This window comes from Meles meles, chromosome 16 (genome assembly GCF_922984935.1).
Source record: "Meles meles chromosome 16, mMelMel3.1 paternal haplotype, whole genome shotgun sequence".
NCBI classification, from domain to species: Eukaryota; Metazoa; Chordata; class Mammalia; order Carnivora; family Mustelidae; genus Meles; species Meles meles.
In genome coordinates, this window is record NC_060081.1 from 69490744 (window position 1) to 69504817 (window position 14074).

Consider the following 14074-nt stretch of genomic DNA (forward strand, 5'->3'; position numbering starts at 1 on the left):
GAAAGAAAAAACATTTTAATATATATTTCAATATGTAAACACCCAGGCCTGACCACAATAAGAGACACAGTGAAGGAACGTGGTACGTGGACCTGCTTCTCATTAAAAAAATTTGCATTTACGAGAGGAAAATCCAGAGCCATTCTGAAGGAGTAGAACAGGGTGTTTTTGGAGTTTCTATCACATCAGCATGACTCGTTAAATCAGTGGCCATTGGGATTGAACTCAACCTCTAGCCCCTCTTCTCTCCCCCCAGAGGTCAGGGAGTGGGGCTGAAAGTTCCAGTCTTCTAATCCCTTGTTGGTTTCCCTGGCAACCAGCCCCCATCTTTAGGGGCTTTTTTTTTTTTTTTTTAAGATTTTATTTATTTATTTGACAGAAAAAGAGATCACAAGCTGGGATAGCGGGAAGGGAGAAGCAGGCAGGGAGCCCAATGCAGGGCTTGATCTCAAGACCCTGGGGTTATGACCTGAGCCAAAACCAGGGGCCACCCAGGCATCCCTTCCGGGACTTTTCAAAGGGCACTTCATTAACATAAACTCGCTGTGGTCCAAAGGGTCTTATTCTGAACAAGATACCCAGTTCACCTTCAGTGCTCTCATCACTTGGGAAATTCCAGGGTTTTAGGAGCTCTGTGCCCAGAAAGGGGACAAAAACCAAATATATATTTCATATCACACACTCCCAAGTACTACTAACCACCCCACCCCAGCCAATTATTATGACCATGAAAACCATCAGTCCTTCTCCAGGAGCTGGGCCACCTCTGCCGAGAACCACTGCCTTAAAGCCTGGTACGGGAGACAATGTGCCCAGAAGAACAGCATTTTGTAATTTGGTCATTGCCTGATGTGGAAGACAGATCAGTGGCCCTGAAAGATCTCCAGTCCCCAGGACCTATAGCTATTACCTTCTATGGTAGATGTGATTAAGTGGCCCCAGGGTGATCACGAGGGTCCTTGCAGAGGGAGGCAGGAGATCGGAGCGCAGAGCAGGAGATTGGAGGACAGAAGGAAGGCATTGAAGCGGAGACACCGGGTGTGCAGGTGGCCTCCGGCGGCTAAAAAAGGCAGCCCACGGACCTAACACCGCCGCTTATCTTCGTGCTTACCCCCCAGTTACAGTGACTGGAACCGATTTGCCATTTACGTCGTGATAAAAAGCTTGTTTCTCAACTATATGCATTTAAGTTAGAAAAAAGCAGGGAGGGTAGCTGAATTAAAGGAAAATGTTAAGTTAGCCCAGTTGCCCTGCGGTGGGACAGAACTTACAAAGGTGTAACGAGTATGGCCGTAGGTTGGAAGATCCCAGGTTAAACAATTGCATGGGAATTTCCAAGAAGGGAAGTTTTCTGATGGAAGATTCTGGCCCCTGCTGCTTTTTGCTAATGGTACCCAAGCACCAGGAGCAGGTCATCACACATGCATTATCCTCCAGGATTCCTGGCAGGGACTCATTGATTGTATTCAGATGACGAAACTGAGGCCCAGGAAGTATGAACATCTCATCCAAGGTCATGTCCTTGGGTTTTTTGGGGGGAAAAAAGGGGGAGGGATTTGAACTCAGGTCCCACGAACTGCATGGTTCATGCTCTGGGCGATTTTTGCTCCATGGAGCTGCTTGTCTGTGGCCACTTCAAACACACGTTTGAAAGTGGAGACAATCTGGGGTCATCATTTGCAGGAAGCCAGTTGCCTCATTAGACAGTGCTGTGTGGAAAAGAGACTGATGCTCTCAGACCAGATAATTACCGGATCTTGGTTTATATCACCTTCGGAAGGGGCTGTTAAGAGGTGCCATCAGAAGACAAGACATTCAGTCTTTCTGAAGTGCCATGTGGCAGAACTTGATTGTTGTTAAGATGTGGAGAAGCATTTGAGCTTGACCACCGGACACTGGCAATGTTGGAAACACCCGGTTTTGCCCAGACATTGGGGAGATGGCAAGCGGAGTCAAGAATTTTAGATTATAAGTGACAGAAGCTCAACACACATTAGCCAAAAAGGAAAATGTATCTACTCCTATGACCAATATGTCCCAAAGGGGACTGCAGGAACAGTGGGATCCAGTCCCCAAATAATTTTGTCTGAACCTATATGCCCTGTCAGGGAGGCTCTGCCAGTGTGGTGACAAAGATGGCTGCCGGCAACTTCCGGCAGAAGTTCTCCCAGCTCGCACCGGGGTTGAGAAGCTGCCACTTTCCCAGCAGTTACAGCTAACGTCCTGCTGCCAATTCTCAGGGGCTTCCATTGGCCACATGACCATCCGTCACAATGGCTCAGCCCAGGCCTGGGTTATGAAATCATCCTGGGAGGCCAATAATGGGTATTATTTTTGCTAAAAATTAATAACTGCTTATTTATAGACTTGAAAGTTCATTCCCAGAGAGATTAGGTCTCTGCACAATATCATGCCACTGCCCCTTTTCCTCTCTAGTTGGTGTTTTTACAAAGTGTCTAATGAAGACCCTGAGTCGGGGACCCTCAAGACCACCCCCAGGCTCGATGAGCTGCTAGAAGGACCCACAGGACTCAGAAGAGCTATTATGTTCACAGTTAGAGTTTATTACAGTGAAAGGACACAGATTAAAATCAGCAAAGGGAAAAGACACATGGAATAAGATCCAGGAGAAAGTAGGGACCACCTTCCAGAATCCCCTCCCAGTGGAGCACAGACGTTCCAGCGACTTCTGCCGGCACCGATCTGACAACACATGCCGGGTGTGGCCAGCCACTGGCGCTCACCTGAGCCCTGGTGTCCAGGATCTTACTGGGCTCCGTGCTGTAGGCACACAGCGCCTCAGTTACCCAAACTCCAGCCCCCCAAAACAAAAACGGGCACTCTCCCTAATTCCATTGTTAGCAAACACCATCTGATCAACCAGCATTGCACAGCCCAAGGACTCAGAGCTCATCGGTCAGGAGCCAGCCAAGGACCAGCCTTGAAGAAGACCTGCTTAGGAATGCAAAGGGTTCTAGCAACACAGGCCTGCCTAATTAACCCTTTCCTGACAGACAGCCACCAAAGCTTCACAGCAGGGAGCCCACAGGAAACCAACCAAATGGCTCAGCTCCTGTGGAGACTGCTGGATGCTGGGCCTGGTCCATCAGGATATCCCAGGGGCGACCTCACGCTTCTTTCCAGTCACGCAGCTGAACCATGGAAGGTAGACACATCCTCAGAGCAGACACCCTGACAGGCCTCATGACATAACCAGAGGATTGTGGACTATGGTGTCAGATCAGACCTGAGTTCTAGCCCCAAAGCTGCCTCAGGAAGAGATGCATTTTATACCATGACCCATCTCTGCCCCTCCCCCACTCTCCCTCTGTCTCAAACACACACTCCAACTGAAATAGAAGTTCACCATTACTGTGAATGACATACTTGGGTATTTGTCATCTATCTATTCTGGGGATTGCAAACTTTTCCTATAAAGGGGTAATAAGGGGCACCTACGTGGCTCAGTAGGTTGAGCATCTGCCTTTGGGTCAGGTAGTGATCCCGGGGTCCTGGGATTGAGCCCCACATTGTGCTCCCCACTCAATGGAGAGCCTGCCTCTCTCTCCCCCTGCCCCTCTCCCCCACCCCATCCCCCACTCATGCTCTTGCCCTCTATCTTAGATAGGTAGATGATAGATAGATAGATAGATAGATAGATAGATAGATAATAAATATTTTAGACTTAGGCTAGGCTCTGTAGCAACTATCAACTCTGCCACTGTAGCACAAAAGCAGCCATAAACATTAAGTGGACAAATGGGCATCACTGTGTTGCAATAAAACTTCATTTACAAAAATAGACCGTGGGCCACAGATTCTCTTGTATTTCTTCCATTCTTTTTTGTCTTTTGTAATGCTGGCCATTAAAGTAAACTTTCAGTAATGATTATAACCAGCACTTTGAAAAGCCATTTGATTCTTACAATAACCCTGTGTGGTAAGTAACCCCATTTTACAGATGACAAACTGAGGCATGTTGAAGTTAAGTAACTTGTACAAGGTCATCTAACTGGTAAGAGGTGGAATTGGCCTTGGACATAAGCAGTCTGGCTGAGAGCCCACTCTCTCAGTCTCTACTCCAGAGCATTCAAAAAGTAGCTGTTAACATTATCACTCAACCAGCCCCAAAAGAACCTTAAGGCCTACAAGTCACCTGAAGTTTCAGAATAAGATTAGGACGAACCCTCCTTTTATTCAAAGGGTTGTTGTGATGTTGAATAAATAGTGTTCGGATCTCACTTCTTTGAATGAAGCATGCGTTAAAACCATCTACAACCAAAGCACTACATGCTTAAAAACAGAAAACAGGGTTAGCTCAGAGAAGAGATTTCTATAGTGGACAGGTAGAGTTACTCATTTAAATGACTGTTTGGTAAAAACTTGGACTCCTTTTGAAATGAAAATGTTGCCTTCTAATAGATAGAGGAATGGGAAGTAGACCTCCACGAATATGGCTTAAAATGGGGAGCTTGTAAGTTTGGGCACGATGGAGACTTGGTATTAAACAGCCACCATCGTCTTAATTAACCCAAGTAACCTTTGTGTTCAGAAATGGAAACCTCCAAGAATCCATATGCTGTTTTCTTCATTCGAGTTTGTTTGACATCAGATTAATTTCCTTTTAGGAAAGATTTTCATTTTCACGCTCTTACCGTATCCCGTCCATCTAGGAGATACAACTGTGCGTCACAAGACAACTGAGTTACTGATCCACAGGGCACATCTTAGAGCAGCCCATGTGGAGAAAGTTCCTGCCGTCCTCCCCTTGTTAGAGAACTTCACCAAGAATGTGTAATAGTTAGATCCCAGCGCTGCGTCCAGGTCCACAGCACCCACCCTGAGGCAGGGTGTCAAGGCTTGGAGCCTCCACATCTGTCTCCTGAATGAACGCTTGCACAGCACAGCTCACCACGTCGCTCTCAGCATCCCTTAGAACACGTAGAAAAAATCTGCAGTGCCTTTGATTTGTCCCCTCTCTGGGAGAGAACCACCCCAAACTCTCAAGTCAAACAAAGATGACGTTCCGTCCACCCAACCCCACCTGCTCCCAGCACGTTCCTTTGATGGACAAGTTACAAATAGAAACCTGTTTTTGGAGGGGGGGATCCCTTTTTTCAGTTCTCCCTTCTGGTTTAAATTGACCATTTGTTAAAAGCAATCTGGGTATGCTGTTGCATATTTAGGAAATGAACCTTAACAAGCTGATGATTTTTTTAATCCAAAGAGTATGTCATGATTAAGAGGTGGTTTTCATGCTGTACCACCTGATTTGGGGTGTTCGGGCTGGGTTTACAGACACAGGTTCTTGGCGTAAGGATTCAAGGGGATTTTGACAATGACCAGTGCTGGTGGAGTGTCTGCTGCATAAACCTCACCAAGACCTTGGGTATTAGAGGGGTCAGAGTGAGTTTGAATGGGTCATTGGCCTGTTTGTAGCTGAAGAACATGGCGTGAAGGTTTCCCTGTGTTAGGGTTTATTTGACAGGGTGACGTGCTAGATCAGAAAGAGGATCCCCCTCCACGCTGCACAGGGCAACTAAAGCCAACAGACCAAGGTGGTGTGTTTGTGGAGTAAATTAGGAACAGACTGGGCAGGTAGCAAGAGACAAAACCAGGGGCTTTCTCTTGCCCTCACTGTGGATGTGTTTCATGTTAATTACTGCGGAGTCCCCGCCCATTCCCCCCCCCCCCCCCCCCCCCCCCCCCCCCCCCCGCTTAGTTTCTCAGTCTTTGCAATCCTGGAAAACTGGAAAAACATTTTCTACTTGGATTAAGTGGTCTGGCTCAGGGTCACACTTTGTATTACTTAATTTCTGGGACAGTTGGGCTACTCCAGACTTTTCTGCCTCTTACAGCTAGTTTATATCAAATTCCTTGAAAAGAGATCCCACCTACGGAATTCAGAACAATCCCCACCAGCATGCAGGCAGATTTTAGGAAAACCTGAAACAATGAGAATTCTCAAGGAGTAGATGGGCATTCTAAAGGTTCCTCTCAGAAACATCTGGGTGTTTTTAAAATTTTGTTTGAATTTTTTTTAAAGATTTTATTTTTAAATAATCTCTACACCCAACATGGAGCTCGGATATACAACCCTGAGATCAAGAGTCTCACATTCCACTGACTGAGACAGGAGCCTCAGAATTTTGTTTTAATTTTGATTATATGATAAGTGTGTGAATCCCTTCTCTTTCAAAACAACTAAGAATATTCTAGCTCGTGCTAAAGTTCACGTTCATCTTTACCTCTAATTCCTGTCCTCTCCACTGCGCCTTCCAGAAGTAGTTACTGTTCTGACTCTGGGTATATCCTTCCAGAAATTTATAATATAAAGTGACTATGGAAAATATGTAGTAGCGTTGTGTGTGTTTCTAGTAAATGCCAGTAACATGCAGTACATAACTTTCAGAAAACTGTTAATTTCACTCGGTATTATTTTTTTGACATGTCCCTATTAATACGTGGAGATATGGTTCACTTCTTTTGATTAAATTTAGTTTTCCACTGAACGAATATACTACATTTTATTTCTCTAGTAACCTTTGGCCAGACAGCTAAATTGTTCAGTCTTTGGTATTTACAAATAACTCTGCAATGAATGACTTTTTACATGTCCCCTGTTCCTCTGCATGGGTTTTTCTCTAGGGAATTACTCAGTATGTTCCCTTTTATTTTTAATTTCACTTTTTTAATCTAGGAAATCCATGCATAGAGTTTAAAACTCATATAGATCTACAAAGGAAAGTGTTAGAGGAAACAGCAGTTCCCAGTGGACCCCACACACACCCTTTCTTTCTGCCCACAGGCAACAACTTTCAACCCTTGCCGATTCTTTTGATACTTATCTCCAAATTTCTAAGTAACCTGCTTGTGTTATTACTTCTTGATTTTTCATTTCCATTTTAGGCATGCTCCCCGACTTCCCAAACTAGAGGATGAGAATTCAGCTCTCTTTCCTCACCCCGGCCCCCATCACACACATGCAGACTTCCTCCCCACATCCTGCCGGTATCAATAAGATGTCATTTCAGCTGTATCAATATTGAACATTTGCCTTCTTCTAGCTACACAAAATACTTTTCACAGACAGCCCATCCCATACGCAATAATTGCTTTTCCTGTTTCACGCACTGGCCTGGGAGCAGACATTTTTCTACATAAATTCTTTCCGCGGATGAGTGTAGACGGCAGCTTCTCGCGCTCGTCCAGCGCACGGAAGCCTGCTCACCCGTGGTTGGGTGTGCGACTTCAGAACGTACAATCGCGCAGGGGTGAAATGGTTCAGGGGTGAGTCATGTGTGGAAACACCCCCCCCCCACCACCACCACCAAAACCATTTCCCGGGTCACACACCAGTTCCCTGCTTGACCCGAAACGTTTGCTTTCCTCGTTTTTTCTTCATTTCTCACTGAGTACCCTGCCGCCTTCCAGCCAGGACCCGGAGTGCTAAGCTTCGGCTTCTGGGGCCCTAATGAGGTGTTTCACCTAATTTCTGTGTTCCTGGGCTTGATTCTTCACAGTTGTGTGTGTGAGCTGAGATCACCAGCTGCATTTTTTCCCCTGTTTTTTTTTCAGGGTCAAGAAGGGTTTATGTTGTTAATTATTTATTTTTATATTAGAAGAGAGACAGCCTCCTGGTAAAAAATTCAAGCAGGAAAAGACATATACAAGGCCCCCTTCACGCCTCCTACCACCACAGCCCCTCCAAGGCCTCCGCACAAGCAGGGCTGCTCTGGGGCCCCATGACCTGGGTTTACATCCCAGCACTCACTAGCTGCGGGGCCTTGAGCAAGTTACCTAATCGTTTTGGGCCTCAGTTTTCTCATCTGTAAAATGGGAAAATAGTAACGCTCAACTCATAAGTCTTTGTGGGGCTTAAATGAGTTAATTTGCACAGTGGCACAGAGAAAGCACTTCATAGATATTAACCTGGAATATTATCAAGTGTTGTATATCCTTTTAGACCAGTGGTTCTTACCTTGGCCACACATTGAAATTAGGAGGGTGGAGAGATTTCCAAATGTCTGATGCCTAGACTCCATCCTCAGAAATTCTGATTTTATTGGCCCAGGAAAGGGCCTGAGCATCAGGATTTTTACGTGCTCCCAGTCATTGCAGCGTACGGCCAGAACCGAGAGCCATTGTGCCGAGTATTTTTCACATGTATCAGTTAGGAGAGGTGAGGTTATGCTGCAGTAACAAATATCTCCAAGATGTCATCGTATATGCCTGTTCTGGTTTGTGGCAGCTCTGACCCACATCATCTTGTCTCTGGAACATTTAGTCTTGTGAAGTGGGAGGAGAGAGCATGAGCAACCATGCACTGGCTTTTATTGTTTTTATTTTTTGTTGTTGTTTTATTTTTTCAGTGTTCCAAGATTCATTGTTTATGCACCACACCCAGTGCTCCATGCAATACGTCCCCTCCTTAATACACACCACCAGGCTCCTTCATCCCCCACCCACCCCTCCACTCCAAAAACCTCAGTTTGTTTCTCAGAGTCCACAATCTCTCATGGTTCTCTCCCCGTTCGATTTCCCCCAGTTCACTTTTCCTTTCCTTCTCCTAAGGTCCTCCGTGTCATTCCTTATGCTCCACAAGTAAGTGAAGCCATATGATAATTGACTCTCTCTGTCTGACTTATTTCACTCAACATAATCTCCTCCAGTCCCGTCCATGTTGATACTAAAGTTGGGAATTCATCCTTTCTGATGGAGGCGTAATATTCCATTGTATCTATGGACCACATCTTCTTTATCCATTCGTCTGCTGAAGGGCATCTTGGCTCTTTCCACAGTTTGACAATTGTGACCATTGCTGCTATGAACATTGGGGTACAGATGACCCTTCTTTTCACCACATCTGAATCTTTGGGGTAAATACCCAGTACCATGCACTTGCTTTTAAAGCTTTGGACCAGAAATGAAACACAACTTCTGCTCACATATCATTACCCATGCAAGTCACACAGTCGCATCTGAGTCAAACAGGGAGGGTATATTTCAGGGGTCGGCAGACTTTTCCTGCAAAGGGCAAGATAGTAAATATTTTAGGCTTTGCAGGACACCTGGTCTCTGTGGCTCCCCCTCTCCTCTGCTTTTAAAGTGCCAAACTTGCCATAGACAACACGCTGTTGAAGAATGGAAAAAGGGCACCTGGGTAGCTCGGTTGGTTGAGTGTCCAGCTCTTGATTTTGGCTCAGGTCATGACCTCAGGGGTGGGGTCAAGCCCTGCATCAAGCTCCATGCTGGGTATGGAGCCTGCCAAAGATTCTCTCTCCCTGTACCCCTCCCCCCAACTTGCACACATGTGCTCTCTCTCTCTCTCAAAAAAGTTTTTTTTTAAGATTTTATTTATTTATTTGAGAGCGACAGTGAGAGAGAGCATAAGAGGGGTGAAGGTCAGAGGGAGAAGCAGACTCCCTGTGGAGCCAGGAGCCTGATGTGGGACTCAATCCCGGGATACCGGGATCATGACCTGAGCCAAAGGCAGTTGCCTAACCAACTGAGCCACCCAGATGCCCTCAAAAAAATTTTTTAGGGGCGCCTGGGTGGCTCAGTGGGTTAAAGCCTCTGCCTTCAGCTCAGGTCATGATCCCATAGTCCTGGGATCGAGCCCTGGATCGGGCTCTCTGCTCCAAGGAGAGCCTGCTTCCTCCTCTCTCTCTCTCTCTCTCTCTCTCTCTGCCTGCCTCTCTGTCTACTTGCGATCTCTATCTGTCAGATGAATAAATAAAATCTTTAAAAAAAATTTTCTTTAACGTGGACATTCATTCTTAGCTCATGAGCCATACGCCAACAAGCAGCAGGCCAGATTGGACCCATGGGTGTAGTGTGCCAACCCCCGGTGTGGGTCATCCCCCTGCAGGGAGATGCTCTCCAGGAAGAGACCCCAAATTTGGGTGAAGAGTCCCGCAGTCTACCACAGCCTGTGTATAGGGGAGAGGGAGACAGAAGGGACCCTTTTACTGCACAGTTGTTGTTAGTGATAGTTTCACATCAGGAACACCCACATGACTTTACTTTTTCAGTGGTGGCCTAGATTTCCGGAGTAAGGATAGGTCATCATGGGGTTTTGCTTGTGCACTTGTTTTTATAATTAATCCTCTTGTGAGGTCACCGTGATACTGCACATATCGGGAGGAGTATGACGGCATCCACAGAGAGACTGTAGTAAAGAGACAACCAACACGTCGGCTCTCGTGGTGGGTTTTAGACAGTGTGCGCCGCTTCCCTGCAGTCTTCCAGGCCTCCCTGGAAGGGGAAAGGCTGGGAGGGGCTCTCCTTTCTTGCTGCCATTCCTGGATCTGGTAATGCTGAGCACTGTCGCAGTTGGGGGGGCATTTGGGGGAGAGGGCTAGTAGAAACTAGGGGCGCCTAGAAGGGAAATCTCGGAAGCCGTCGGGCGTCGTCACCCCGACCCCACATGGAGACAGAGCTGAGACCACGTGGGAGCCCATCAGGAATGACCCTGACTGCCTGTCAGCAGGGGGGATGGGAGAGAGAGGTGTCGCCGGCAGGTGACTCTGTCCTTTCTCTCTACCAGGACACCACGACATCGGTGCGCATCGGCCTGATGATGGAAGAAATGATCTTCAACCTTGCAGATACGCATCTGTTCTTCAACGACCTGGAGGTTTGGCACCCCCCGCCCCTCTCGCGTCCTAGTCCCCATGCTTAACGACCTGCGGTGGGTTCAGGGGAAGAGATGCTGCCTTCTCTCTTTTCTGTTTTTCCTTTTTCCTTTGGAGGCTAGAAACGTTTGCTGACAACCCCCAAGAAAGCACAATGCTGTAGCCAGAGACAGTTTATTGAAAACACACTTGGCCAGCTGATCGCCACAGCTGCCCCATGCGGCCAGTGGGCTTCTCGCCACTCTGGCGGCGATGTCCACTGGCGGTTTCGCTAATCCAATTAAGGCCCTGTGGTCGCTTCCTCCTGAAACTTACTATTTAATAAGTTTATTGAGGCAAATTAGTACAGATCCTCCTGGGTCAGTAATAATTAGCAGTGGGCCAGGATGGAAGCTTTTAAAAACAATTTACGTTCCCCTGAAAACACGTTTTACAGAGAGAGAGGCAAGCAGAGGGACTGGTTCTTGTTTAGTGTCTGCTTCTGTGCCTGAAGCAAGTGGCAAAAGAGATAGGAAAGGGGAAGAGGGCAACATCAGAAATGAATTTAACTCCTTTTTTTATATCCAGCCGGTGGCAGAAAGATTTGAGAAGGATTTCAACTGGAAAACATTTAAAATTGAATGATTAAAGCAAAGCAAAGGAATAGAAAGCTAAGTTAATGAATAAGGGTAAGGCGCTGTACCAAAAAATCTAGCTCAGGCCAACTACTGCAGTGAAGTTCAGAGTTCATCTCTCTGAGCTCCCTGGTAGCCAAAGCAAGGAGGGAAATACAATGCATGACTTAACTCTGATGAAAGAGCAAGCAGCTTTCTACAAGGTGAGAAGGGGTTTGGTGTGGGTTTGTTGTTGTTGTTGTTGTTGTTGTTTTGGCTGGTAAGAGGATTAATGGAGGGATCAAATGGCTTTGCAAATTGTATTTGTGTTTTTGGTTTACCAGATTGAAAAATGAAGGTAACTTAAAATTATACTTTGTATGAAAGAACAGTCCAGTTTATCTTAGCAGGAATATTTCTTCCTGGAATCAAAAATCCCTGGGACTGGCCTGTAGAGTAGAAATATGAAGGCTCTGAATTCAGATCTAGCCCGGTTGGCCCAGAGCATGACTAATATGTATCATCAGGAGGGTTTTCCTTCCCTCACTCACTCCCCTCCAGCAGCCCTGTTTGTTTCCTGTGATTAAGAGTCTCCTACAGTTTGTCTTTCTCTCTGATTTCATCTTGTTTTATTTTTCCCTCTCTTCCCCTATGATCCTGTGTTTTGTTTCTTAAATTCCACACGAGTGAGATCATGTGATAATTGCGTTTCTCTGACTGACTTATTTCGCTCAGCATAATACCTTCTAGTTCCATCCACGTCGTCGCAAATGGCAAGATTTTATTTTTTTGATGGCTGAATAGTATTCCATTGTGTATATATACCACATCTTCCTTATCCATTCATCTTTGAAGTACATCTGGGCTCTTTCCATAGTTTGGCTGTTCTGGACATTGCTGCTATAAATATTGGGGTGTGGGTGGCCCTTTGGATCACTACTTTTGCATCTTTGGGATAAATACCAAGTAGTGCGACTGCTGGGTCATAGGGTAGCTCTGTTTTCAACTTTTTGAGGAATCAAAGAGAGGATCTATGTAGAAAGTCATTGATGACAAAAGAGAACATTGGCATGGTAGGTTATTCTGTGAGTATCAAGCCCAGGAGTGTCCCTTCAGCCAGATGCAATGTGCAGACCCGCTTTACAGTGTCTTGGGGAAAAAGAGGGGGGAGGGAGGGAGAGAACAAATGAGCAAAACAAACATGGCAGTTGAATTCAGCAAATATTTATGGAGCGTAATGTAATACAGAGTCGGCTGATTGTAAATCACGAAACCTGATTGGCTTTAGCAAAGGAAGAGCAATTATTGGCTCTTGTAATTGAAAAATCCAGGCTGGATTTAGTCTCTCAAGATCTCCTCCTTAAAATGTTTGCTCCATGAGGGCAGGAACTCCAGCCGCATCACTTTCAATCCCCGGGACCTTGGCAGTAAACAGCCAAACAAATCCATAAATGAGAAAGTCCATTTAATGAGATGGTAGTGAAGAAAGTACAACAATGAGATATGATAGTGAGTGATGGGAGAGAGGGGTAGGCTGTGGGAACACATGCTGTGGTCAGCATTTCTCCAGGGAGTCAGGAGAGGCCTCTGGAGAAGGGGACGCTTGAGCCAAGGCTTGAATGAGGACAGCAGCCAGCCAGGTGGAGATCTAGAGAGGTGGGACCAGCACATGCAAAGGCCCTGTGGTGGGAAGTGTGTGAAGGCCACAGTGACTATAGTGAATGAGTGAAAGCACAGGGGCAACTGCAATAAGAAAGTCTGGAGAGGGAAGTGTGGGCCAGACATGGGTTGTGGATATCAGAGTTTACCCTACGTGCTGTACACAGCGTGGGGCCAGGGAGCATTAAACAGGAAAAGCTGTGTGATCTCACTTATGTTTTAAAAGGACTGCTCTGGCTGCTGCGTGGAGAATGGGCAACAGGAGGCAAAGGGTGGGGGCTGGGCGACCAGCAAAGAAGTTATTGCAGTTGTCCAAGCAACAGAAGAAAGCTGGTTGGATCAAGGCTTCAGGGTTGCAATAAGGCCAAGAGGGCTCCTGAGGGTTTAGATGGGGGATGAGGGAGAGAGAAGAGTTGGGGTGCGGCGGGAGGCTTGGCTAGACAAGGGTTACAGTGCCATCCTCTGAGATGGGCAGATGTGGGAATATAGAGGGGGAAACCCATGCTTCTGTCAAGGGCACATGGGGCTGGAGGTGTCCGCAACACCCGGGAAGATACCAAAGTGACGGGCAGTGGTAAGAGTTAAAGACCCACACAGCAAGAACGCCTGACACACAGTGGGCACTTTATCGGTGTGCGTTGAACCTGAGGCTCAGGGCCAAGCGTTTTGCTGGACGCTTGTGTGTTTCAAGGCAATGTCATTAGCCCCCTGGGCTGTTCCTCATTGGCCCCGAAGCGGAAGCCGCACCTCCTGGTGAAGGATATTGAATTCCCAGCTGGAGCTCCCCGGGGAAGCCAGTTTGCTTTTACTCCCTACGTGCTTTTCAGAAATGTCCCCCGTGCCAGACGCCCTCAAGGCACTCCAACAGAACTGAAACCGTTGTGCAGGATGGAGCCGTTAAGACTCGCTTGTGCCACATTGGCAGACTGAACCAGGTGCCGGAGCAGGGCACGTGGGCGTCCGGGCAGGGAGAGTGCAGACGGAAGAGCAGGGCAGAGGCCCTGAGACATGGTCCGAGTTGGCAAGTTCTGGAAACAGGGAAGCCAGCGCAGGAGCAGGGAGGATGGCGGTGGGAGTGGGAGCTGGGTGCAGATCACAGGCTCTGGGCCATCCTAAGGCTTTAGCTGATCTTCTCAGGGTGACAAGAAGGCACTGGAGGGTTTTAAGCAGGAGGACACCATCTGA

General features: G+C 46.9%; 1 protein-coding gene across 1 annotated transcript in view; it reads left to right on the forward strand.

Moving 5' to 3' along the window:
- EYA2 (EYA transcriptional coactivator and phosphatase 2) overlaps nucleotides 1–14074 on the forward strand; it is a 273594-nt gene that overhangs the window by 211175 nt on the left and 48345 nt on the right. Inside the window, exon 10 of the mRNA XM_045981144.1 lies at nucleotides 10550–10639. Coding sequence (XP_045837100.1) covers nucleotides 10550–10639 — 90 coding nt within the window. The remainder of the gene's footprint in view (nucleotides 1–10549; nucleotides 10640–14074) is intronic.